Here is a 26,033-nt window from a genome sequence, read left to right on the forward strand (position 1 = left end):
CAACTGGAGTACCTAGCATCACTGCATCAAAACTTGAAGGGTCAGTAAGCCTGGTATTTCTATATATATCCTTTCTTTGTGAAATTTTCCTCTTTAAATAATGCTTTTGTTTCCTTTCGCCCAGTCTTGACCATCAGTAGGCAAGACTTCAAATTATCTCCCCAACTGGCGGTATCCATGTTTTATGGAAATGTTATCAATTTTTTTCTCCAAGGATTAGTATGATAATGAATTGAGCTTCCTATCAAGAAGAATGCTAAGTTCAAAGTATTATTTCCTTCACTTCTAATTACAAATAAGTTTTACCTTTTATTGTGTTCCATTATACAATTTTACACAGTACCGTTATTATTTTAAACAATTAAGCAAATCGAATTAATGTTTTTGAACTCTAATTCTCAGTATATAGATTTACCTAAAAAAGTACAAACCAAGCACAGTGGTGCAATTTTCCAGGCACTTTCAAGTTGCTTAAATATTTACAAATATGTAAGCACCCTGTTTGAAAGCATGAAAATTTTGGTGTCAGGAAGAAAACACTCCATGTATATCGAATCTTGAAATTTTAACATTTGCACAGCTCCAAATATTCCTGAGAAAGTTCAGTCTCGTTGTCACTTTACATCTGCATGTCCTCATATTTCAGCAGCGTATCTTGGGGAACCATAACCTCTGTCACTTGACGTACCGCTAATTGCACAAAATACATGTAATGTGTTGCTCATCCAAGGGGAATGCATTGTGTCTTCTTGTAATATCTAAAACGAAAGAAATCTGCATGTTTATCATGAAGCAAAATAGCCACTGCCAAAAAAGTATGTGTATATGAAATCACAGGCATATTTCAATTTATCACTGACACTTAGCTATTTAAAATAACATAAAGCAGAAAGAGCAAAGAAAAACATTACCGACTCAAGTCTTCAAAGCTGTATTACAAAGGCAGCATATTAAAAAAGCAGAAAAGATCTGGTTACTCATTAAGAAAAAACAAAAGGCTGTAAAATGCAAAATTCAATAGAAAGCGAGAGGTAATACAATCTTTAAAAAAATTTTTTTAACAGATGGTCATAACAAGAGCCCTAAACAGTGAACTCTTTGCTAAGAGTTTATAGATCATCTTCTAAGAGTGGTTGTCAGTATCACTGTGGGACTTTTCAAACATGCAGATACCCATGCTCTCCCTGGAGACTTGGGAAATAATATTAAGTGAAGAGAAAATAAGTGAACATTTCTAAACATAACTATAATTATATAAGCTAATTGATACAGAAGACTTTTCTTGGAAATAAACTTCATAAATATAAATTTTATATCCTATAAGCATATAAACACACATATTCATATTAGTATAGATGTTTTAAAAATTATCCATTTTGTGTGCTCAAAAGCAACAGAGATCTCATGCATGGATTAGATGGAAAAAAAGAAGAGCAAACACATCACATCCAACCTCTTTACTGTACAGTCCCAGTTTAGGTCTCAAGCTTTCAATACTGGGTTCTGAAGTTAGCTCTGAAACTTCAGTATTAAGCCTGTAAATTGGTTTATGGTGGCAGTAATGGGTCATAGCATTTGTGTTGTTATAACTCATGTCTTATATAAAGTCCGTAACAGAGAAATTTCCTCTTAAAAAATCGTAACTCATGACACTAATCTGAACGCATAGGAGAGGTCTGAGAGATGACTGACTATCCACACCTCTCAGATGTGACAAGACAATAGAGCATTCATCGTGAACAAAACAGACCAAACAGACACTACAATGGCCACCACCAACTCTACCTAATTAAGATCTGCAATTAATAGTTTTAAGATGAGATAAATCCCTTTTAAAAAGTCTAAAGCTTGAAGAAGTTCTTATTTTATTTTTACTTTTTTTTTTACAGGGCTTGCTATTTTATTTTTATTTATTTTTTAATTTTATTTGTTTTTGGCTGCGTTGGGGCTTCGTTGCTGCACACGGGCTTTCCTTAGTTGTGGCGAGCAGGGGCTACTCTTCATTGTGGTGCGCAGGCTTCTGAGTGCGGTGGCTTCTCCTGTTGCGGAGTATGGGCTCTAGGCACATGGGCTTCAGTAGTTGTGGCACATGGGCTCAGTAGTTGTGGCACATGGGCTTAGTTGCTCCTCAGTATGTGGAATCTTCCCGGACCAGGGCTCGAACCCGTGTCGCCTGCATTGGCAGGTGGATTCTTAACCACTGTGCTACCAGGGAAGTCCTAAAGCTTGAAGAAGTAAAGGACTTTATATTTTGGTACAGTGTAACAGATTACATTGAAAAGGGCCCAGGATATCCAGGCCATATCTCTTTTGTCAAGTAATCATTTATGGAGCTCAACAGATAATTCACATTTCAATGCACAGCTATATTTTACCTTATTTTGTATTATTACATTTTCCTTTGGGAAATATGTCTCAAAGTGTATGACTAAAAAAAGACCCTCTTTTATATGAAAATCTAATATGAAATATTGATTTACAAAAATTCCCTATAAAGTCAACATTTGTCCAAAGTAAGGCACACCTAAATATGATGCATTATGACATTACTGTATGTATAAATATAAACCAATAGAAACTAAGATTTTTCTTGGTTAGCTATCAATATATAGTATCAAAGGTCTAAAATACTGGTCTCTAGAACTAAATAAAATAGCCATGGTTTATGGAAATTAAATGAGACAGGTTGGAAATAGGACAGCAGATTTGTAAAAATCCATACTTGAGGATGTTAAAAAAGAGACAAGAGGCCCAATATGCAGTCACTGTGTTAAGCCCACATCACCTGAAACTTAATGCCTAACCTAATTGCAGTTTCAGCCTTTTTAGGCAGGTAATCTTTTTTCCCCTAGATCTTTATTGGAGTATAATTGCTTTACACTGTTGTGTTAGTTTCTGCTGTACAACAAAGTGAATCAGCTGTATTTATACATGTGTCCCCATCTCCCCTCCCTCTTGAGCCTCCCTCCCACCCTCCCTATCCCATCCCTCTAGGTCATCACCAATCATTGAGTTGATCTCCCTGTGCTATGCAGTTGCTTCCCACTAGCTATCTATTTTACATTTGGTAGTGTATATATGTCAATGCTACTCTCTCACTTTGTCCCAGTTTCTCCTTCCCCCACTCCCTGTGTCCTCAAGTCTGTTCTCTACATCTGTGTCTTTATTCTTCCCCTAGGCAGGTAATTTTTTTTTAATAAATTTATTTATTTATTTATTTATTTATTTATTTTTATTTATTGGCTGCATTGGGTCTTTGTTGCTGCACACGGGCTTTCTCTAGTTGCTGAGAGCGGGGGCTACTCTTCATTGTGGTGTGCAAGCTCCTCATTGTAGTGGCTTCTCTTGTTGTGGAGCACGGGCCCTAGGTGCGTGGGCTTCAATAGTTGTGGCACATGGGCTCAGTAGTTGTGGCTCACGGGCTCTAGAGCACAGGCTCAATAGTTGTGGCGCACGGGCTTAGCTGCTCCGTGGCATGTGGAATCTTCCCAGGGCAGGGCTCGAACCCGTGTCCCCTGCATTGGCAGGCGGATTCTTTACCACTGTGCCACCTAGGAAGTCCTAGGCAAGTAATCTTAACCAGTCAAAAAAGTACATTATTACTTTCAGTCTGGAATTACCTGGTCAGCACTAGTGAAGTACTCCACCTGACAGACCCTTGTTGTGCCCCGAATGAAGGTGACCTTGCCAGAAACAATCAGCTCCTTTCTAGAATACTTTCCTTGTCCTGCCTCTTTCTACATGTAAAAGTCTTCCATTTTGTAAAATTCTTTGGAGCTCCTTTCTATCTGCTAGATGGGATGCTGCCTGACTCATGAATCACTAAATAAGGTCAAGATCTTTAAAATGTACTCAGTTGAGCTTTGTTTTTTAACAACGGGAAAAAGAACTTTATAAAACAACTACTCTAAATATCTTGATCATAGTTAACAGCAGTAAATTGAATAATCTGCTTTCACTTTGAATAATTTAGAGTTCAAGGCTAGGTCATACAGTTGCATGCAAATTATATAACTGTAATATAATACACACTGGCTTAAAATGATGTAATTGTTTTATATCTTTTGTGAAGGAGGAGTTTTTGCTGGTTTTTTCTATGGACTATAAGAACAGAAACCCATAAACTGGACAGTGTCTAGGAATAAATTTTTAGTCTATTTGATTCAAGCATAGCCCAGAACAGTGATGGTGAAGAGAGCCCCCTCTGCACTCAGGGGCTGAGCTTGAGATACAGACAAAAAAGGAAGTGGAATGTTTCCCTATCTTCCTAGTCCTGATCACCTGGCTGCTTTGAGAAGGAGGCAAAAAGGGGCCTCTGAAAACTGAACAGCAAAGGTATGCCTTGGAACAGTTTGTACCCATTCCTAAGTGGGCTAACACAAGTAAAGATGCAGAAAGAAGAAGGACATCACTGATTCCAGACTCCTCAGGCCAATAAGATTCCCAGCCATGAAAACGGGAGAGTAGGAGGTTGCAGTGACTCATCTCATTGAACAGATGGGATGATGAAAGTCTGGCTGACTGGCTTCTCCATACTGAGAAAATGACCATGGTTAGAAAATCAGACTCCCAGTCACTCAGTGCAACCTCAGACTAATTGTAACTAAATTTCCCATAGTCCCTTCTAAGAGAAAGCATACATGATACATTCAGAGGTAGAGCCTGGAGTCAATTAGCTTTTGTTTTCCTTGAAATACCTCTTCTTTCCCCCATCATTACACTGCAGTTCTTTGGGTACTAACCACCGTAGGTCTATGTGAGTGATGGTCTCACACGGGGGGAGTGCCAAGCAATCAATGAAATGCAGATACCAGGACAGATGAGGTTCTCCTTTTTGGAATCAGTGTTAAGAATGCGTTCTCTAAAGTGTTGCAGTTATCCTTGTTTCTTTTTTTTTTTTAAGAACTTTTATTGAGATACAGTTAACATACAATAAACTGCATATATTTAGAGTGTACAATTTGGTATTCCAATCTCCCAATATCCTTGTTTCTTTTAAGGAGTCTTAATTTCTTAAAAAAAATTGAGACTTCGAAGAGCTTCTGAAGCAAATGTTTATCTTACTGGCTGTTTTCCTTGGTAAGGAAATTAAGGAGACTTTATGATAAGCGTCATAGGCTTAGGTACTGAGGGACCAGACCATCATGCTGTGACTTTTACAATTGTGTTGAAGATGTTAAAATACTTGAGTGACAATCCACGTACAGAGTGGTTGTAAATACAGATTTCAGGACCCCAATATAGGAAAGACATTTACCAGGATAATTCTGGAGTACTCTGGTTTTAAGTAAGTAGGTATATAAAAGTCATAACTACTTAATTATGACATAACTTGGCTGTAAGTGGTGAGCAGATCTTTGCTTCTATATTTTTCAGATTGTGTTTTACTAAGTTAGTTGTAATTGTCATTAATACTCAGTCATAAATTAAAGTGCTAGGTTTTATGAAAATAGAGTTTTGCAGGCTGTATGGGTATTAAGACAATTCCTGAACTTTGGAACTCACTCAGGATCTCACCTAAACAATAGTATAGTTGTCCCTTGGTATCCTCGGAGGATTAGTTCCAGGACCACTGCTCCCGCACCCTGCCCCCCCACCCAGATATTAAAATCTGAGGATGCTCAAGTCCCTTATATAAAATGGTGTAGTATTTGCAGATAATCTATGCACATCCTCCCCTATACCTTAAATCATTTCTAGATTATTTATAATACCTAATACAATGTAAATGCTATGTAAATAGTTGCCCACATGCAGCAAATTTAAGTTTTGCTTTTTGGAATTTTCTGGAATTATTTTTTCAAATATTTTCAATCTGCAGTTGGTTGAATCTGTGGATGTGGATCTGCAAATATGGAGGGCCAACTGTACCTAGTTTCTTACAGCTAAGACAGGGATATTCATTTAGGGATTTGGCTACTGAGCCAATCATTTCACTTCTCTAGGACCCTTCTTGAAAGACTCTTATCCATGTTCACAGCAGATCAACTCAGACTTGCTCAGCTACTTGCTTCTAATGGCTCTGGGGCACAAAGAACAAAACAGTTTATTACCTGAAACAACTGCAAAAGCAATTGTCAGTAATTGTTTCAAATTTTGTTTGTATTACATCATTTAAGTGATTAAAGAAAATAGGAGCAAATTTTAAAATAACAGACTGAGTAATTTCAAGGTAACACATTTCAAACTAATAGGTTTGTTAAGTAACACTTTAGAGACCCCAGATCACGTTTTTGTTTTCAATCACCCTAGTACTTGCCTGCTCATGAATAATGTCAGACAATTCTTTTACCATGTCTCTGAAATTTGACTTTAGCCCTTCATGGTACTCAATCTGATCCTCTTTAATTAGCCGCTCATTTAGTTCCAGTGCAATGCTGCACGCTTGGATGAATTTCCTGTGGATGAAGATCAAAGGTAAAATTTTTGTTATTTATTCCTCGAAAGTCTCAATGACAATTTAATACTTACTTTAACCATGGCTTGCGTAGAAGGAAGATTAGAATCCTATATTTTCTCACTGTGCTTTTGCTAATACCATCTCCTAAGTCTGAAATATCTTCTTTCTTTTCCATCTTTTTCTTCTGGTTTCTTACCTCCTTCAAAACCTGGCTCAAAACATATACCCTCTAGGAAGCCAACTTAATCATTTACTTGATATGATACCAGCTAAAGTTGTGCTAACATTAATTTACATCTGTAGATAATGTCATTCATTCAAAAATGATTTATTTGGTGCTGGCTATGCACCCAGTACAGTGCTGGGTGCTACAGGTATGAAGTATCTGCTCTGGGCTGGTAAGAGTGGGGACAGAGAGTTGATGACATATCATAAAGGCATTTCTCTGTCATTTCATGTGTTTATGTTTAATGTCCATAATTACAGTATAGGTCTTAGGGGACAAAGTACCTCACTGCCCATTTGTTTTGTATCCCTGTCATAGCAACTAGAAGAATCTTTTTGTACATGCCAGGCATTCATAAATATTGAATGAATGACTACTGGTTACTCTGTAACCTGAAACAGCTGATAACACAGAGATAAGAAAAGTAAATGAAATAAGTCGGGAGCAAATGCGTGGATAAGTCATCACCTTTCTCCTTTGTCTGTTTTACTCATCTGTCTCTTATTCTGAATGTTAATTCCTTTTATATACGAAACAGATTTTTTTTTCTAATGGTAGACCATTCAGACATGCCTTAGCTCAGAGGGGTGCTCAGCTCAGACAAGATATCACATACCTAGACTGGAAGGATCCAAGTGGAACTAAGGACATGGATAGAAGCAAGCCTATCCAACCCTTCTGACCCTAAATGGTTGAAAAGCTGTAACATGAGGTCAGTCAGGCAAAGGAGGAAATCACATAATGAATATAGGCTTGTGTTTGTCCAAAACAATAAAGTAAGGTGTCATACTTAATGTCTTAGGTCACCAGGATATTGTTTAAGTTCTGCAGCAAGAAAGAAATCACAAATTTCCTTACTACTTAAAGTACCATTAGAAGGTCACTTATACGGGGATATGTGTATAAAAACAGATGATTGAACCTGGTGTACCCCCCAAAAAAAATAAAAAAATAAAAAAATGAGCAAAAAAAAAAAAAAAAAAAAAGCAAGTGTAAGCAAATAACAAAAAAAAAAAAGAAGAAGAAGGTCACTTAAATTATGTTGTAAAAGAAAAAGAGAACAGATGCTGTCCTTTTTTGGAGGGAAATTATTTGGTGGAATATTTTGGTTTCTTTTAAGAAGCAAATGGAGTGAAAGAATAGAGGTCTAATCTGAAAACTACAAAGTACTTACCTAAACATGTCTTTCAACTCATTTACTTTCTTAGGTGGATACTTGCTAGCTTGACTGTCATTTAAGAAAGCCCTTGCATATGCTAATGGGCCTGCATTTACCTAAATTACAAAAGGAGAAAAATGAGTTGTTGGAACGTAATCAAAAAGTAACATTTGCATTTCTTTTTTTAAAAAAAACCCAATATATTAAAAATCCACATCTGAGACACATATTTACTATTCTTACTATAAATTTATTTCAAAATGATTAAAGCAAATCTGCAAAGATGATATTCTAATAAGTTAATGATTTCTGATATGTAAATATAGGGCTTGGCTACAGTCAGAGGAATTTATGTTAAAGTCCTCTGATATAACACAAAATGTATAGAATTGAACATAATTTCTTTATTAATCAAAAATAATGTACAGGTTTTTGCACTCAGTAAGAGTATAACAGACAATTACAATTAACGCTTGCTCTGTGCTCTTATGAAATCAAGAGGAACATCAAGAAACACTTAATACATGTTTAGCAACCAACATACCTGCACTGAAACACAGCCCTGCAATTTAAGTTGGAGCTGAATCATGTCCACGTCAGCAGAAGAGCAAAGCTTTTGCAGCTCTGCAGTTTTATCTTTTATTTCATCAGTAGCAACATCAATTGGCTTTAAATTAATCTGCTGTTCATAGCTTATAGGGATCCTCTTCTTCACATATGGAAACGAGTTTGAAGCTATTAAACGTTAAGATTGAACAAACGAGTTTTTAAGATTGTAAATCAAACAGCCAAATTAAGGAAAAAATCTATTGTGCTTAATTCTCCCCATGCTTTGTCTGGAAAATACCTTAGGGACCAAACAGGCGCCTTACTAATTCAGGATTGAGGGAGCAATTCTCCTTAGGAGATGGCTCAGAGCAATCATGAATTACATATGGGAAAGCACTGGTTTATAGCATAGCCATGTTTGTGCAAGCTAGTGACTGAACAGCAGAAGGATGAATGATTAAAATTTCAGTTACATTTTCCTGCTGGCCAGCTGCTGCTTGTGTGTATCGAAAAAGATCATGTCAAACAAAGAAGTTACACCAAGTCCTACTTACTAGTCAAGATCGTACGGCGTTTGCACTGTTCTTCTATACAACCTTGCTTTTTGCCTGATAATGTATAAGGAGCCTCAAAAACAAATCTGTTGATATTATGGTTTTTTTCAAACTCAGTTTTTCTTTCTGTAAGTTCTTTGTCATCAAAGTAGGGCTTCACATAAGTGACTTGGATATGAGCATATTTGGGATCAAGCTCTTTGACATTTACCTGAAAGGTAAGAAAGTTTTGTTTTTTATTCACTATAAGGGAAAAGGGGGTATAAGTAAGCTACTAACTCCTTTGAAATCAAGTGAGGAACACTGTCATTGAATACACTGTGAGTTGAATACACACCTGGAAGAGGTCTTTGTTCTTTTTTCAAGGACTGTTTCCTTCTGATTATTAAGAAGTTACAGAAATACTGGAGATTATAGAAATGTAGGAAGAAAAAAACTGTAATGCTACCACTCAGCAATGACCATTATTCACATTTTCATATATTTCCTTCCAATCTCTTCTATGTACATGTATTTACAAATATGAAATCATGCAGAACACTGTTTTATAATCTGATTTCCTAAAAACATATTAAAATGGCTAACTGCACATTTGAATTCCACCTCAACAAAATAGATATTGTAGCGAGTATTCTGAGAAGACGGCAGAGCACCAGAAATCTATCTTCCTACAGACACAACATTTACACCAGCAGAATCTATCTGATGTAACTATTTTGGAACTCTGGAGTCTGTTACAGGCTTGCAACTTCCAGGGGAAGACCTGGACAGAAAATTGCCTTAATTTTGACTGTGGTCAATTTTAGGTCTTCACACAATGGCAGCTACCCGTACTTCACCCCTCAAGTACCATGGCAGGCAGCTGTGCACATGTCCCTGGAACAGCTTGTGGGAACCAGGATGAATAAGAAGGATCCTGTCTTCCAAATCTGATTGCTGCTTCTGAATACAAGGGGGCAGTCAAAGAGGCTGTGGCCATTGTTGTAGCACCTCTTCCCAGTGTTGCAAAGCCCTCCCCCTCTGGCTCAAGTGACTTCCAGGGGATTTAAAAGATGGGCACTTTTTCTCCCCCCTTCATTTTCCTCTCTTTCCCCTCTTGGGAGTCAGACATTGAAGACGAGGGCATTCAAAAGCAACTGCATATATGAGGGAAACTAGAAAGTCCCTGGATGCTCAGGGGAAGGCACAGGCTCAGAAGAGACCTGAGAAGACATCAGGTTTACACCTCAGGCTGATCCTTGGCATAGAGACAGCTTACAACAAACAAAAACAAAAATAAAAACCAGCAAACTCTGGGACAGGGACAGAATCTGATTTCCAGAGTGATCATGCTATTAAAATCAAATGTCTTTAACATTTGAATTTTCAACAAAAAAGAATCACAAGGCATACAAAGAAACAGGAAAATATGGCCCATGCAAAGGAGAAAAATAAACCAATAGAATGTGTCCCTGAAAAAGACCTGGTAGCAGATCTCCCAGAAAAAGATTCAAAAAAAAATTTTTTTTTTGGCTGCGTTGGGTCTTCATTGCTGCACGCAGGCTTTCTCTGGTTGTGGCGAACGGGGGCTATTCTTCGTTGCTGTGTGCGGGCTTGTCATTGCAGTGGCTTCTCTTGTGGAGCACGGGCTCTAGGCACGTGGGCTTCAGTAGTTGTGGCACGCAAGGCTCTAAAGCGCAGGCTCAGTAGTTGTGGCACATGGGCTTAGTTGCTCCACAGCATGTGGGATCTTCCCAGACCAGGGCTGGAACCCGTGTCCCCTGCACTGGCAGGCAGATTCTCAACCACTACACCACCAGGGAAGTCCAGAAAAAAATTTTGAAACAACAGTCTTGATGCTCAAAGAACTAAAGTAAGTTATGGAAAAAGTCAAGAAAATGATGTATGAACAAAATGTCACTATCAATAAAGAGGTAGAAAATCTAAAAGGAAACCACAAATTTTCTTCAGAGTGGAAAAATACAATAACTGAAATGAAAATTCACAAGAGGGATTCAAAGGCAAATTTCAGCAGGCAGAAGTAATAGTCAGTCAACTTGAAGATAGGACAATGGAAATCATCAGAGGAACACAAAGGAAAAAAACTTGAAGAAGAGTGACAGAAGCCTTAAGGAACCCATGGAACAACATCCAGCAGATAAACATACACATTGTGGGAGTCCTTGAAGGAGAAAAGAGAGAGAAAAGGACAGAAAGAATATTTGAGGAAATAATGGGTGAAAACTTCCCAAATCTGATGAAAGACAGGAAGCTGACAAACTCCAAGTAGGGTAATCAAAGAGACCCACACTGAGACATATTAAAATCAAAACGTCAAAAGCCAGAGACAAAGAGAGAATTTTGAAAGAAGCAAGAGATAAATGAGTTGTCACATACAAGGGAGCCTCAATAAGATGATCAGATTTCTCAACAGAAACTTTGAAGGTCAGAAGGCAGTGGACTAATATATTCAAAGTGCTAAAGAAAAAAAAAATCTATCGGCCAAGAATCCTATATCTGGGCAAACTGTCCTTAAAAGTGAGGGGGAAATTAAGACATTCCTAGATAAAGAAAAGCTGAGGGAGTTTATCATCACTAGACCTGCCCTATATGAAATGCTAAAGGGAGTCTTCCTGGCTGCAATGAAAGGACACCAGACAGTAATTCAAAGCTGTATGAAGAAATAAGGATCTCAGTAAAGGTAAATACATGGGTAATTACAAAAATTAGTATTATCACAACAATGGTAACATAATTCTGCTTTTTGTTTTCTATATGATTTAAGAGACTAATACATTAAAAATTATTAGTCTAAAAGCTAGTATTATTCTAACTGGTTTGTAACTCCACATAATTTAAGAGACTAATACATTAAAAATTATTAGCTCTTGCTTTTGGATGCACAATGTATAGAGATGTAATTCTATGACATCAACAACTGAAAGGGTTAGAGATGGGACTGTTAAAGGAGCAGAATTTTTGTATGTTATTGAAATTAAACTGGTATAAATTCAAATTAGAGTGTTAAAACTTTAGGATGTTAAATATAATCCCCATGATAACCACAAAGAATATAGCTAAAGAATATACACAAAAGGAAATGGGAAACAAATTTAACCATTTCAAAACCACTAACAAAAAAATCAACTAAACACAAAAGAAGATAGTAATGCAGGAAATGAGAGACAAAAAAGGCTATAAGGCACATAGAAAACAAATAGCACAATGACAGAAATAAAGTCCCTCCTTATCAGTAATTAATTTAAATATAAATGGGTTAAATTCTATAAACAAAAGACAAAGATTGGGAGATTAAAAAAATTCTATAAACAAAAGACAAAGATTGGGAAATTAAAAAAAAACCAAACAAACATGATCCAACTATATGCTGTCTACAAGAGACTCACTTTAGCTCTAAAGACACACAAAGGCTGAACATGAAAGAATGGAAAAAGATATCCCATGCAAATAGTAACCAAAAGAGAGCAGGGGTAGAGATACTAATATTGGACAAAATAGACTTTAAATTTAAAAAGGTTACAAGAGACAAAGGATGACATTATATATTGATAAAAGGTTCAAAACAGCAAGAAGATAAAACAATTATAAATATCTACACACCTAATAACAGATCATCAAAATATATGAAGCAAAAATTGATAGAACTGAAGGGAGAAATAATAAATAGTTTTACAATAACAGTTGAAGACTTTAATACCTCACTCTTCATACTGGCTAGAACAATCACACAGAAGACAAGTAAGGAAATAGATGACTTGAATAACACAATAATCTACCTAGATCTAACAGACATATATAGAAAACTCTACCCAACAACAGAATACACGTTCTTCTCAAGTGCACATGGGACATTTTCCAGGACAGACTATATCATAGATATAGATAGATTTAAAAAGACAGACATCATACAAGGTATCTTCTCTGACCATAATGGGATGAAGTTAGAAATCAGTAACAGAAGTAAAATTGAAAACTTCACAAATTTGTGGAAATTAAACATATTCTTTAAAGAAATCAATGGATCAAAGAAGAAATCACAAGGGAATTTAGAAAATACTTAGATATTAATGAAAATGAAACCACACCATACCAAAACTTGTGGGACACAGCAAAAGCAGTGCTAAGGGGGGGGGGAGGGGATTTATAGCTATAAACATTGAACATTAAAAAACAGGGAAGATCTCAAATCAACAACTTAAGGAACTAGAAAGAGAAGAACAAACTAAACTCAAAGGTAGCAGAAGGAAGGAAATAATAAAGATTAGAGCACAAATAAATGAATAGAGAATAGAAAAATGACAGAGAAAATCGATAAAACCAAAAGTTGGCTTTGGAAAGATCAACAAGATTGACAACCCTTTAATTACATAGACTACCAAAAAAAAGAGAATACTCAAATTACTAAAATCAGACATGAAAATGAGGACATTACTACCAAACCTACAGAAATAAAAAGGATTATAAGAGTACTATGAGGAACTATATGCCAACAAATTAGATAACCTAGATGAAATGCGAAATGAACAAATTCTTAGAAACTCAAAGCCTACCAAGACTAAACCATGAAGAAATATGAAAATCTGAATAGATCTTGAACTAGTAAAGAAATTGAATCAGTAATAAAAAACTCTTGAAAGAGAGAAGCTCTGGACCTGATGTCTTCACTGGTGAAGTCTCCCAAACATTTAAAGGAGGACTAACACCAACTGTTCTCAAAAGTTAAGAGAAAGAAACACTCCCTAACTCATTCTATGAGGTCAGCATTACTCTGATTACCAAAGCCAGACAAAGACAACACAAGAAAACCACAGAATGATATCCCTTATGAACACTGATGCAAAAGTTCTCAACAGAATACTAGCAAACTGAATTTAGCAGCATATCAAAAAGATTATACACAATGACCAAGTGGAATTTATTCTTGTAATGCAAGGATGGTTCAACATATGAAAATTGATCAATGTAACATTGATACACCACATTAACAGAATGAAGGGGGAAAAACACATGATCATCTCAATCGATGAAGGAAAAGCATTTGACAAAATTCAACACCCTTTCATAATAAAAACGTTCAACAAACTAGGAATAGAAGGAAATATCTACAATTTGATCAAGGGCCACTGTGAAAAACACACAGCAAACATCACATTCAATGGTGAAAGGCTGAAAGCTTTTCCTCTAAGATCAGGAACAAGGGAAGGATGCCCAACTCTCACCACTTTACCCAACATGGTGTTGGAAGTACCACTGAATTGTACACTTAAAAATGGTTAACGTAATAAATGTTACGTTATGTGTATTTTACCAAAATAAAAAACATAGTTATCACAGTTCTATATTAGTCATTACCATGACTTTTAATGGATGCATATGGATAAACATGATTTATTAGATCAATCCCTCATTAATAGACTCTTAGGTTGTTCTCCAAAATTTTGCTCTTATAAATAATGCTCCAATGAACATCCTTGTATTGAAAACTGTGTATATTTTTTGTCTGATTTATTCTTTAGGATAAATTTTTAGACGAGAAGTTGCTTAGTTAAAAGATTTACATGGCCTTATGGATTTTGATACATACTACCCAATTACTCTACAGAAAAGCTTACAATTTGTACATCCACAAGCAGTATTTGATGTTGTAAGAGTGGGTACTCTTGATTGCATTAATCCAATTCTATGAGGAAGAGGACCACAGGAAAGCAGAATGGTCCTACTCCAGAGACATAAAATTATAGTAGTTATGGACCATTTCATAAAGAGTCTAAATTCCATGTTAAGAAGCTATGTTGCTGGAAACAAATCCCAGAACTATCTCTGTTGGAGTTTCAACCTGTGGGACCTAATACTCTCCCCTCCAGCAGCCTCTTCATTAACTCCAGATGATTCCCCAGGACCCTCTCAGTGTTCTCCCAACTAAATTTGACTTGTGCCTTGGGTGTTGGTAACTCTGTCAATATCCTTGCAATTTATGACAGTCAGGCCTTTTTGAGTTTAGTGTAGGAAACAAAAAATTAAACAAACCAAAAAAAACAACAAAAACCTCCTAAGAAACAGTCCCTACATCTTTTTTTTCCCTCCACATACACAGGAGCATAGACAAGGGACAGAAAGTTTCTTAGCATCTTTTAAAACTTCTCTGAACCCATTCTTGTTACTACATAAAAATCTAAAAGCCTATATCTAGAAATCCTTTCTTTTCTTTCCCATTAAAAAGCTGGATTTCTCCAGAGAAACCTCAGGAGATAGTTGAGGTTAATTATCTGGCTCAGACAAAACATAGAAGGAAAATAAAAAAGAGGTCAAGACTGATTTTAACCTTATAAAAGTAAACTATGCATATGGTAAACATTCAAACAGTATACAAGGGTATACATGAAAAGTGAAAAAATGTCTTTCTTCCCACATAAGACTCTAGTCTCTCTCCTCAGGGATAACCACGGTTAACAATCTTGTATGTATCATTCCAGAATTTCCTAAGCATACACAAGTGTGTATATGTGAATATCAGTTTTCACAAATGTAATCATCCTATCCAAAATGTCCTGTGCCTCATCTTTTTTCTCTCAAAAATATATCTTGATAGGTTCATATCAATACTTATAAATTTCTTAATGCTTAGGTTACTATATCCATTATATGGGTAGTACCACTTCCTTAACTATATGGATATTAGATTGTTTCCAGGTTTTTGTTATATAATCTTTGCAGCAATAAACACCTTTAAACATACATCTTTATGTGTGCATCTACAAGATAAAATCTTACATGTGAAACTGTCGGGTCCAAGGAAACATACATTTAAAATACTGGAAAATACTGCCCAACTGTTCTTTAAACTGTTTGTGCCCTTAAGCAGACTTTGTTCTTTGGCAGGTAAAAGAGTGTTTTTAATTTTTAATTTCACACATTAAGAAACAAAGAAGGATTTTAAAAGTAGCAACTGCTTATTATATCTGTTGCTCACAAAGAATGACAAATATTGTATACACAAATAACGTCAGGAGTCCAGCTGCCTGATGGTGCTTTGTCATTACTGCTCATTGGCCAGGTTTTCAGAGGCATGAAAACTACATGTTGTTCTGCAAGCCTGGATTTCTATTAACTTTCCATTTATAGTATCAGTAGTTGTGTCAGCAAGCCTAAAAGTTTCTGGCGGCAAGGAGATAAAATTTTATGTTTGTTGTCTTAACTCAATAAAACAACACAAAATAGTGAAACTGATAAGAAGTAGAGAGGTTTTGCCAAATAATGAACTTTGAACCTATCAGCATGTCTATTTTTAAAAGTCTATGGCATATGTTTAAGATAAAATCATCTCCATGAGATATAGGTAAGTTTACAAAGTGAAGAGAGAATTTTCACAGTAGAAAATGTAGTGTCTTTACTATTGCCACAGGATTTTCACTCTGGCAGTGCTGCCTGTTAGCTATTAAATGCTTTGCGTAGCACCATGCACATCACAGTCACTCAGTAAATATTTCTGGGGCATACAGATCTTGCACTGCATAGGTCCTTCCTACCTGAAAAATCAGCTCTCATCCTGGACATACCCATGGTAACTAATGACGGTCAGGCATTCCTATTGTGTTTTCCTGCAGTTCTGTCTATAGGGAACTGTGCATTTCTAGGAAAGAGCCTCTCTTGCTGGAACCTTTCTCATCCTTGCCTTGGCAGGGCCTAGTGGGATGGATAATCTTTAGATCAAGGCCCAAGGCATCTCTCCTAAACCTACATCACTGTGAATGTAACCACTGAACGAAGGATATCTTAGAGTAAAATGTGTGTCCTAAGATGATTTTAATCATGAAGTATGAAACTGACAACCAGGATGCACAACAGCATTCACAATAATAGCTAACCTTTATTGAGCGTGCTAGCTTCTATTAGTATTAGTGAACGCTCTTTTATATACCAGGAACTCTAATCATTTTCCATATATTAACTCATTTAATCCATACAACTCCATGAGGAAGGCACTATTATTAACTTCATTTTACTAATGAGAACGATGAGGCACAGAGAGGTTAAGTAACTTCCCCATGGTCACACAGCAAGCAAGTGGCGAAGAATGGAGATTTGAATCCTTCTTTCTGATTCCAAAGCCCCTGTCCTTTCTTTCACGAATCGGAAAGGCTCTATTTCTCATGCTTCTCCTCCACCAGCTAAAAAAGGAAAAAGTCAGAAGCAATGTAACCATTCCTGGAACTAATAAACAATGATTTCAAAACGCAGGGCACGTGTTACCTTGTCTGAATCCTGAATTATTTTGACGTTCTCTGTACCAAATTTTTCACCATAAAGTTTAACAAGTCTCAGGGAAATCTCCGAGAGGCCAGTGAGCTTTGGCTCCTTATAGATGTACTCCTTTCCATCCTCTTCTTCAAAAAAAGACTATTATAAAGTTAAACATACAAAAATTTATAAATAGTATGAGCAAACACAGAATTTAGAGAATATCTACTGAATAATTAGCAATAATGTATTTGAAATAGATTGTAAATAACAGTACTAAAAGCCACATGCATATATTTTAAATGAAATAAATGAGAATTTTCAAACTCACAGTCATATGAACATATTATTGGCCTGAAGATTTCCACACTTGATTTTTTCATTGCCTGCATGCTTACCTGATTTTTATTTCAAATCTTTCAGTACTAGATATTAAATATACATTTAAGAAGCTTAACAGAAAATGAAACTGAAGGAAAAATTCAAATCTTGTATGTTGTACTCTGACCTAGTGGATTTAGATATGGGAACCAAAGTGAACTTTACACTTACAAAAGAGGCTTCCTGCTGTTGTGACAGGTGCTCTATCTAGACAGAATCCTAGAACCAATAACTGCTGCTCTAGTAATCTAATAATTCAAAGGTGAATGTTTAAAAAGGAAAACAACTTGATGCAAAGTATACTTACTTGGCCATAAAAGGCAACTCTGAAGAAAGTGCCTAAAAGTCTTTTTTTTGTGTGCATAACCTCCAAAATTTTTGTGTAAGCTCCATGAAGAGTTCTATAAACTTGAGTAAGTTTCTGCAAAAATGAGAATAAACAAACTAGCTTTATCTTTTGGTTAGTTACTAAATGTCTAAGATAAAGACACAGAAAAAAAAAAGCAACACTATTTCCTTTTCAAAATGGTTTTGGTGGGGTCATTCACACTCCCCTCCCCCATGGTCACAATTAGACAAAACTCCTTAACTACTTTAGGTCATACGGTAGAGTTTAAAATGGTCAAATAACACTGTATTTCTAAATATCATGCTTCATTTCATTCGTATCTCAATGGTAGTGTATACTTTAAAAATTCTGTGTTATTGGCTACTTTTTTCTTTACGTCTGAATTATTTTAACTGAAAGATAAGAAAAATGCTTTGCTTGAGCTCCTAGGTGGAGAGATGAGAAAACACAATCCATGCAAACACTTTCGGAGAAGAAAATAAAATGCAGATGCAAAATGACTACATAAGCCTGAGTGAGGACTGCTTTTATACAAGTTTACAGACTTTTTCAAAGAATATACTCTTCTACACACCCGGAAAAAGGGAGTATACTGTGCAAAGAACATTAGCAAGAATGTGAAAAGACAACCTACAGAGCGGGAGAAAATATTTGTAAATCACAGATCTGATAAGTTTTCATATCCAGAAAATATAAAGAACTCTCACAATTGAACAACAAAATGACAAATAACCCAATTTAAAAGTGAGCAAAGGACTTGAATAGACATTTCTCCAAAGAATATATATAAACGGCCAACAAAGACATGAGATGTTCAAAATCACTGGTCATTAAGGAAATATAAATCAAAACCAAAATGTGACACCACTTCACATCCACTAGGATGGCTGTAATAAGAAACCAAAAACGAGTGTTGATCAGGATGTGGAATGTGTACACTGCTGATGGGAGTGTAAAAGGGGAAATAATTTGGTGGTTACCCAAAAGTTATATATAGAATTACCCTATGATCCAGCAATTCCTCTCTTAGGTATATATCCAAGGCAAATGAAAATGTACCCATATAGAAACTTATACATAACTGTTTACAACAGCACTATTCATAATAGCCAAAATGTGGAAACCACTCAAATGGATAAACAAATTGTGGTATATCCATACCATGAAATATCATTCAGCCATAAAAAGGAATGAAGTTCTGATATATGCTACAATTTGGATGAATCTTTAAATATTATGCTAAGTGAAAGAAGCCAGACCCAAAAGGTCACATCTTGTATTCATTTTTTTATGACACATCCAGGAAAGGCAAATCCATAGACAGAAAGCAGCTTAGTGGTTACCAGAGAGTGGGGCATTGGGTGGAGAGTGATTACTTAAAGGATACCGAGTTTTTTCCGTGGTGATAAAAATGTCTCTCTCTGCAACTAGAGAGAGGTGGTGGGAGCACAATTTAAAAAAAAAAAAAAAGAATGCACTAAATGCCACTGAATTGCACACTAGGAAGTGGTTAATTGTATGTGAGTGAATTTCACTTCAATAAAAAAAGGGGAGCACAGAAGCAGACGTTCTTTCTCTAAAACTCTTTCCATATTATTTTCTGCAGTTGAGCTCAATTGGAGGGAAGTTTTCCTTACCTTTCTGGCTGCTATCTGACACTTTTCAGCCCATCCCATAAAGATACATTGAAAAATTACTTCATCTCATGCAGAATGCTTGGGGATCTATACAGACCCTTGCACCCCTACAAGGAAATAGGAGTAGTTTCCCTACAGAACATATTGTTTCCTTTAATGTGTAGGGAAGATATATTTTTCTTTTTTCCCTATTAGTCAATTGAGTAGCAACATGTTCCCTGGGTTTCTAATAACCTGATCTTCAACCTAAGAGTAAGACAGTGGATATTTTGAAACTTTTACAAAGGTTCTTAGAATGTAATGCTTTGGTAGAAAGGGCAATGCCAATTCTTGTCTTGTCTCATAGGCTATTCTTTGTCATCTATACAACCTAGATTTAATTATTTAACTCTCAGTTTTTAATATAATCACTTGAACTCCAGTATGATTTTTCAGGGATGCCGCATATATACCAAAAGCATGGCAAACAGAGAAAGACCCAGAACCTCGGAAGAAAAAGTGAGTTTGATCAGAGTCAGTTTGGTACAGAGATTAGAACACTACACAGATGATATTAAATGCATGTTTTCACTCTTGGAAACTTCTTCAACAATGAAAGACTACTTGCTATATTTAAGGATAAACTGCTTTGCTTTAAAAAAAAAATGGCTTGGATCCTAAATCAGCCCTTCCCAGCAGAGTAGGGGTAGAAAATTATGATATGAACTTAGAGACGTGAATATAAAAAAAATTCCTGTTTCGTGTTGGTGGCAACAGCTGCTCATTATACTATTGCTCTTTATTACCTGCCCTTTATCGACAGTTTTATCTGGCAGGTTAAACTGCAAAAACTCCTCACAATAGGCTTATTACTAGTGACATTATCTCCCCCACTGTGATCTGCCAGCACCTTTAGTCTCACCATGAAATTGCAAAGAACAGAATCACACCTATGACTTTTCCCAGGCAACATGGAAATCCAATAGCTTTCTGTTGCTTTTTTTAAGACAAATAAACCAAATTTATTTTATTTTATTTTATTTTTATGATGCAATTTTTTTAATTTACAGTATTTTTGAAGCTCTTTATTGGAATATAATTGCTTTACACTCTTGTACCAGTTTTTGAGGTACAGCAAAGTCAATCAGCTGTATTTATACACATATCCCCATATTCCCTCCCTCCCTTGACTCCCCCCCACCCTCCCCGTTCCAGCTCTCTAACAGCAACTTCCCACAGGCTATCTATTTTACAGTTGGTAGCATATATATGTCTATGCTACTCTCTCACTTGGTCCCAGCTTCCCCTTCACCCCCCGCCCCCGCAACCTCGTGTCCTCCAGTCCATTCTCTGTATCTGCATCCTTATTCTTGCCTTGTCACTGGGTTCATCAGTACCATTTTTCTTTTTTTCTTTAGATTCCGTATATATGAGTTAGCATACAGTATTTGTTTTTCTCTTTCTGGCTTACTTCACTCTGTATGACAGACTCTAGGTCTATCCAACTCATTACATATAGCTCCATTTCATTCCTTTTTATAGCTGAGTAATATTCCATTGTATATATATGCCACATCTTCTGTATCCATTCATTTGTTGATGGGCATTTAGGTTGCTTCCATGTCCTGGCTATTGTAAATAGTGCTGCAATAAACATTATGGTACGTGTTTCTTTGGGGATTATGGTTTTCTTTGGGTATATGCCCAGAAGTGGGATTACTGGATCATATGGTAGTTCTATTTGTAGTTTTTTGAGGAACCTCCAAACTGTTTTCCACAGTGGCTGTACCAACTTACATTCCCACCAACAGTGCAGGAGAGTTCCCTTTTCTCCATACCCTCTCCAACATTTGTTGTTTCCAGATTTTGTGATGATGGCCATTCTGATCGGTGTGAGGTGATACCTCATTGTGGCTTTGACTTGCATTTCTCTGATGATTAGTGATGTTGAGCACCTTTTCATGTGTTTGTTGGCCATCTGTATGTCTTCTTTGGAGAAATGTCTATTTAGGTCTTCCGCCCATTTGTGGATTGGGTTATTTGCTTTTTTGGTATTAAGCTGAATGAGCTGCTTGTATATTTTGGAGATTAATCCTTTGTCCGTTGCTTCGTTGACAAGTATTTTCTCCCATTCTGAGGGTTGCTTTCTTGTCTTGTTTATGGTTTCTTTCGCTATGCAAAAGCTTTTAAGTTTCATTAGGTCCCATTTATTTATTCTTGATTTTATTTCCATTATTCTAGGAGGTGGGTCAAAAAGGATCTTGCTTTGATGTTTGCCAATAGCTTTCTTAAGTGAAGGTTTAATGAACACAACATCATTTGTTTTCTGCCATGAGCAGAGGAGGGAAGACTGCCAGATAAAAATGTTTTGCGAACCACTGGTATAATGTAAATTTCAATTTATATTTTAAATGTTTCGTCCTTAATTTCATTTGGAAAATTTATATGACTATAAGGTAGGATTCCAATTTTAGGACTTCCTAGCATTTTTTAAGGCAAGTAACTTAAGACCAAAATAAAATATATAGGCCAATGATGCAAATGTTTAAATTACCTACCTCGAATTCTCGACGTTTCTCATAAATTGGAATGATCAACTTGGAAATTTCAGAAATTACTTCATAACGTTCTGCTTTCCATAAGCCATCCACACATTGTTCTAGCAATTCCAGCAAAACTTCCTACATTGAGAGAAAAAGGCAGTCAGGAATGAGAGAGACTTTTAGAGCTCTGGGCAAATATATTTTGAACCATTTCAAGTTAATATAGAATGTACCAAATTTAATGAAATGCACATAAGGAATACAGTTGTGTGACTATATTTTGTAAACCACATACTTGAAATATTTGAAATTGAAATCATTCTTACAAGTATGAAATTAATACTGACAATAGTAAACTACTATTTACTTTAATTATCATGTAATGAAGATGTTAACTGTACTTACAAATGATAACATATTGAGAAGCACTATTTTTAAAAGGGGATAAATTGTTCCAAACTGAGGATGTTTAAATGTCTAACAGGGTAAATTCCACTAAGCCTATAAATGTCCATTATTTTTCCTTTATATTGAAATTATATTTATATATAATTAATAGAGTCAAGATAATTTGACAATTTTCAAGTGGTTGCATCAATGACATAGGTGTTTATTAAAATGATGTGATTTTGGTCAACAATGCTTCCTTCCTGACTGCTGGTTCTAAAAATAGTGAGAATGATAGAGATCTCAAGATAGAGATCTCTGACCTTGCTATAACGATAACAGCTGCTATAAAACAACACATCATATCATGTTCTCAACAATAAAAAGATGAAGCCAATTACTTGTGCTCTCCATAAGTCTTAACAGTTTGTTTCTATCTTAAAGAGATGCACTTCAGACCTATAAAACTGACTGCTAAAACTGCCCTTCCTGTATGTCCTCTAGACGATTTTGAATTCATCTCCTTCCTAAACTAGCTCTTTCACTTGTGTTTCCTACCTAGCCAGCGGTCATAGCCTATAAACTCTCAGCTAGAAAACGAAGAGCAGTTTTGACTTTACCCTTTGTTATGGGTTGGTGTCCTTCAAAATGGTAAGTTGAAGCCCTAACTCCCAGTACCTCAGAATGTGACCTTATTTGAAATAGGGTCATTGCAGATATGATTAGTGAAGGTGAAGTCATACTGGAGTAGGGTGAGCCCTTACTCCAATATGACAGAGATGTGCAGGGAGAATACCACGTGACTACACAGGCAGAGACTGGAGTAACATAGCTGTGAGCCAAGGAACGCCAAAGATGGAAAGCTCCCACCAGAAGCCAGGAAGAGGCAAGGACGCCTTCTACCCAGTCTCAGAGGGAACATGGCCCTGCTGATACCTTGGTTTCAGACTTCTGGGCTCTAGAACTGTGAGACAAGAAACGCTGTTGTTTTAAACCATCCAGTTTGTGTATGTTGCTACGGCAACCACAGGAAACGAACACACTCTTTCTTTACTCATCCTCTAATCAGTTCTGTAATCACCAAGTTCTGCCAGTTTTACTTCCTAAATACTTCTCAAATCTGACCCTTCCTCTCCATTTCTACTCTCATTGCTAAGGTTCAAGACCTCATTACTTTTTTCTAACTGATCTTCCTGCCTCCAGCCGTGGCACCTTCAAATCTATCTTCCACAAATCTGCCATAAGGTTCTGATGAAAACGCAAACCAGACCACGACCTTCTTCCCTTCTTAAAATCTCATGATGGCTCCCCACCACTCGCAGAACTAAGGACAAGCTCTTTCATTTGGCACACAAGGCTTGCAGTGATCTGGCTGAATGTTTTATAATATCATCATGCATCATTCTCAGCCTTGTACTTTATGCTCAAACAGCAGTGGACTGCTAGTAGTTTCTCTGAAGCACCACGGTTCTTAATTTTGTGCCTTTGTCCATTCTGTACCCACCCCCCGTCCTTTAATCCCTTTCACTTAGTTAACCCTTTAAGAAAGCTTAGGTATCACCTCTTCTAAGATTCTTCTCCTGATTAACACAGTAGCAAGACACAAGATACCTTTTTTTTCCTACTCTGATAATTCACTGGGTAGATATTTATCACTATACTTGCCCATTAAGCTATGTATCTGATTTTCCAAATAGGCTGTGACTCTTCAAGTGTAGGGACAATATATTATATTGGTTTCTTCAGTCACTAGTATGGTGGCAGTACATAGTAGATGTTCATTAAATGTTGCTACTTGAATAAATAATCTATATATTAACATTTAATAGCCAAATTATAATTTCTATCAACAGTGGGAAGGAGGAACTTTGGGGGAATTAAAAATCTATTACATGCCTATTATATGCCCACTATTGGGCATATACCCTGAGAAAACCATAATCCAAAAAGAAACATGTACCACAATGTTCATCGCAGCACCATTTACAATAGTCAGGACATGGAAGCCACCCAAATGCCCATCAACAGATGAATGGATAAAGAAGATGTGGCACATATATACAATGGAATATTACTCAGCCATAAAAAGGAATGAAATGGAGTTATTTGTAGTGAGGTGGATGGACCTAGAGTCTGTCATACAGAGTGAAGTGAGCCAGAAAGAGAAAAATAAATACCGTATGCTAACTCATATATATGGAATCTAAAAAAATGGTAGTGATGAACCCTGTGACAGGGCAAGAATAAAGATGCAGATGTAGCGAATGGACTTCATGACACTGGGTGGGGGGTGAAGGGGAAGCTGGGACAAAGTGGAAGAGTAGCACTGACATATATACAGCACCAAATGTAAAACAGATAGCTAGTGGGAAGCTGCTGCATAACACAGGGAGATCAACTTGATGATGGGTGATGACTTAGAGGGCTGGGATAGGGAGGGTGGGAGGGAGTCACGGGAGGGAAGGGATAGGGGGATATATGTATAAATACAGCCAATTCACTTTGTTGTCCAGCAAAAACTGGCACAACAGTGTAAAGCAATTCTATTTCAATAAAGAGCTTAAAAAAATCTATTACAAACTAGTAACGTTTGTCCCAGGAATGTAAAGTTGGTTTACAATTAGGAAAAAATCCAATGTAAACAGAATGAACCATGTAAACAGAATAAAAGAGAAAAATGTGATCTCCAGCAATAGATGCAGAAGAAGCATTTGAAAAAACTCAACATCCCTTCGTGATGTTAAAAAAGAATCCCCAGGAAACAGGGAATAGAAGAGACCTTTCTCAATCTGATAAGCAGCATCTGCATCTACTAAAACCCAAAAACCTATAGGATGAACACTCTTTTCCTAAATTTGGGAACAAGTCAAGAAGGTGTACTCTTACCACTTCTATTCAACATTATGCTGAAGGTCCTAGCCACTATAATAAGGCCAGAGAGAGAGAAAGACAGAGAGACAGAAAGAGGGAGGGAGGCAGGGGGAAAGGGGGAGAGAGGGAGAGAGAAGGCACAGAGATTGATCAATGTAAAACTGTCTTTCTCTGCAGATGACATGATTGTGTATGTAGAAAATCCTAAGGAATATACAAACTACTAAAACTAATAAGCAGATTTAGCAAGGTTGCAGATTACAAGATCAAGATACAAAATCACTGCATTTCTATATACTAGCAACAAGAAGTTGAAAAATAAGATTAAAAAACCAAACAATACTATTTCCAGTAGCATCAGAACATCCATTATCTAACAATACACCCAGGAAAAGACTTCTACTCTGAAAAATCACAAAATATTGCGGGGTGAAATTAAAGACAACCTAAATAAAGACTTGATTGAACGACTCGGTATTGTTAATCTCTCCATTCTTCATGTAGTGATATATAAATATAACAAAATCTCTACAAAGCTTCCAGCAGGCTATCTTGAGGAAACAGAAATAACAATTCGAAGTTTTACATGGAAATTCAAAGGATAGAGAATAGCCAAAATGACTCTGAAAAAGAAGAAAGTTGGAGGGCTAACACTACCTGATTCCAAGACTTATAAAGTTATAGTAGTCAAGACAGTGTGATATTGGTATCAAGATAGACAAACAGATCACTGGCACAAAACAGAGTCTAGAAATAGACC

The 26,033-nt window shown here is 36.4% G+C and overlaps 1 protein-coding gene across 3 annotated transcripts in view; it reads right to left on the reverse strand.

Annotated features, from left to right (window-relative positions):
- Nucleotides 1–289: 289 nt before the first annotated feature.
- Nucleotides 290–26,033, reverse strand: part of DOCK11 (dedicator of cytokinesis 11) — a 181,314-nt gene continuing 155,570 nt past the window's right edge. For 2 of the 3 annotated variants that reach the window (XM_057719162.1, XM_057719161.1), the window contains 8 exons: nucleotides 22,031–22,153; nucleotides 17,815–17,928; nucleotides 17,139–17,285; nucleotides 8,889–9,099; nucleotides 8,330–8,520; nucleotides 7,801–7,901; nucleotides 6,260–6,398; nucleotides 290–758 (listed from right to left, as the gene is read on the reverse strand). In XM_057719162.1, the coding sequence (XP_057575145.1) occupies nucleotides 636–758; nucleotides 6,260–6,398; nucleotides 7,801–7,901; nucleotides 8,330–8,520; nucleotides 8,889–9,099; nucleotides 17,139–17,285; nucleotides 17,815–17,928; nucleotides 22,031–22,153 (1,149 nt within the window). In that variant the 3' untranslated portion in view covers nucleotides 290–635. Of the gene's footprint in view, nucleotides 759–6,259; nucleotides 6,399–7,800; nucleotides 7,902–8,329; nucleotides 8,521–8,888; nucleotides 9,100–16,352; nucleotides 17,057–17,138; nucleotides 17,286–17,814; nucleotides 17,929–22,030; nucleotides 22,154–26,033 lie in introns of those variants that run through there. The other variant, XM_057719163.1, reaches the window with a different exon arrangement.

The sequence above is a fragment of the Hippopotamus amphibius genome, chromosome X (assembly GCF_030028045.1).
Source record: "Hippopotamus amphibius kiboko isolate mHipAmp2 chromosome X, mHipAmp2.hap2, whole genome shotgun sequence".
In the NCBI taxonomy this organism is placed as follows: domain Eukaryota; kingdom Metazoa; phylum Chordata; class Mammalia; order Artiodactyla; family Hippopotamidae; genus Hippopotamus; species Hippopotamus amphibius.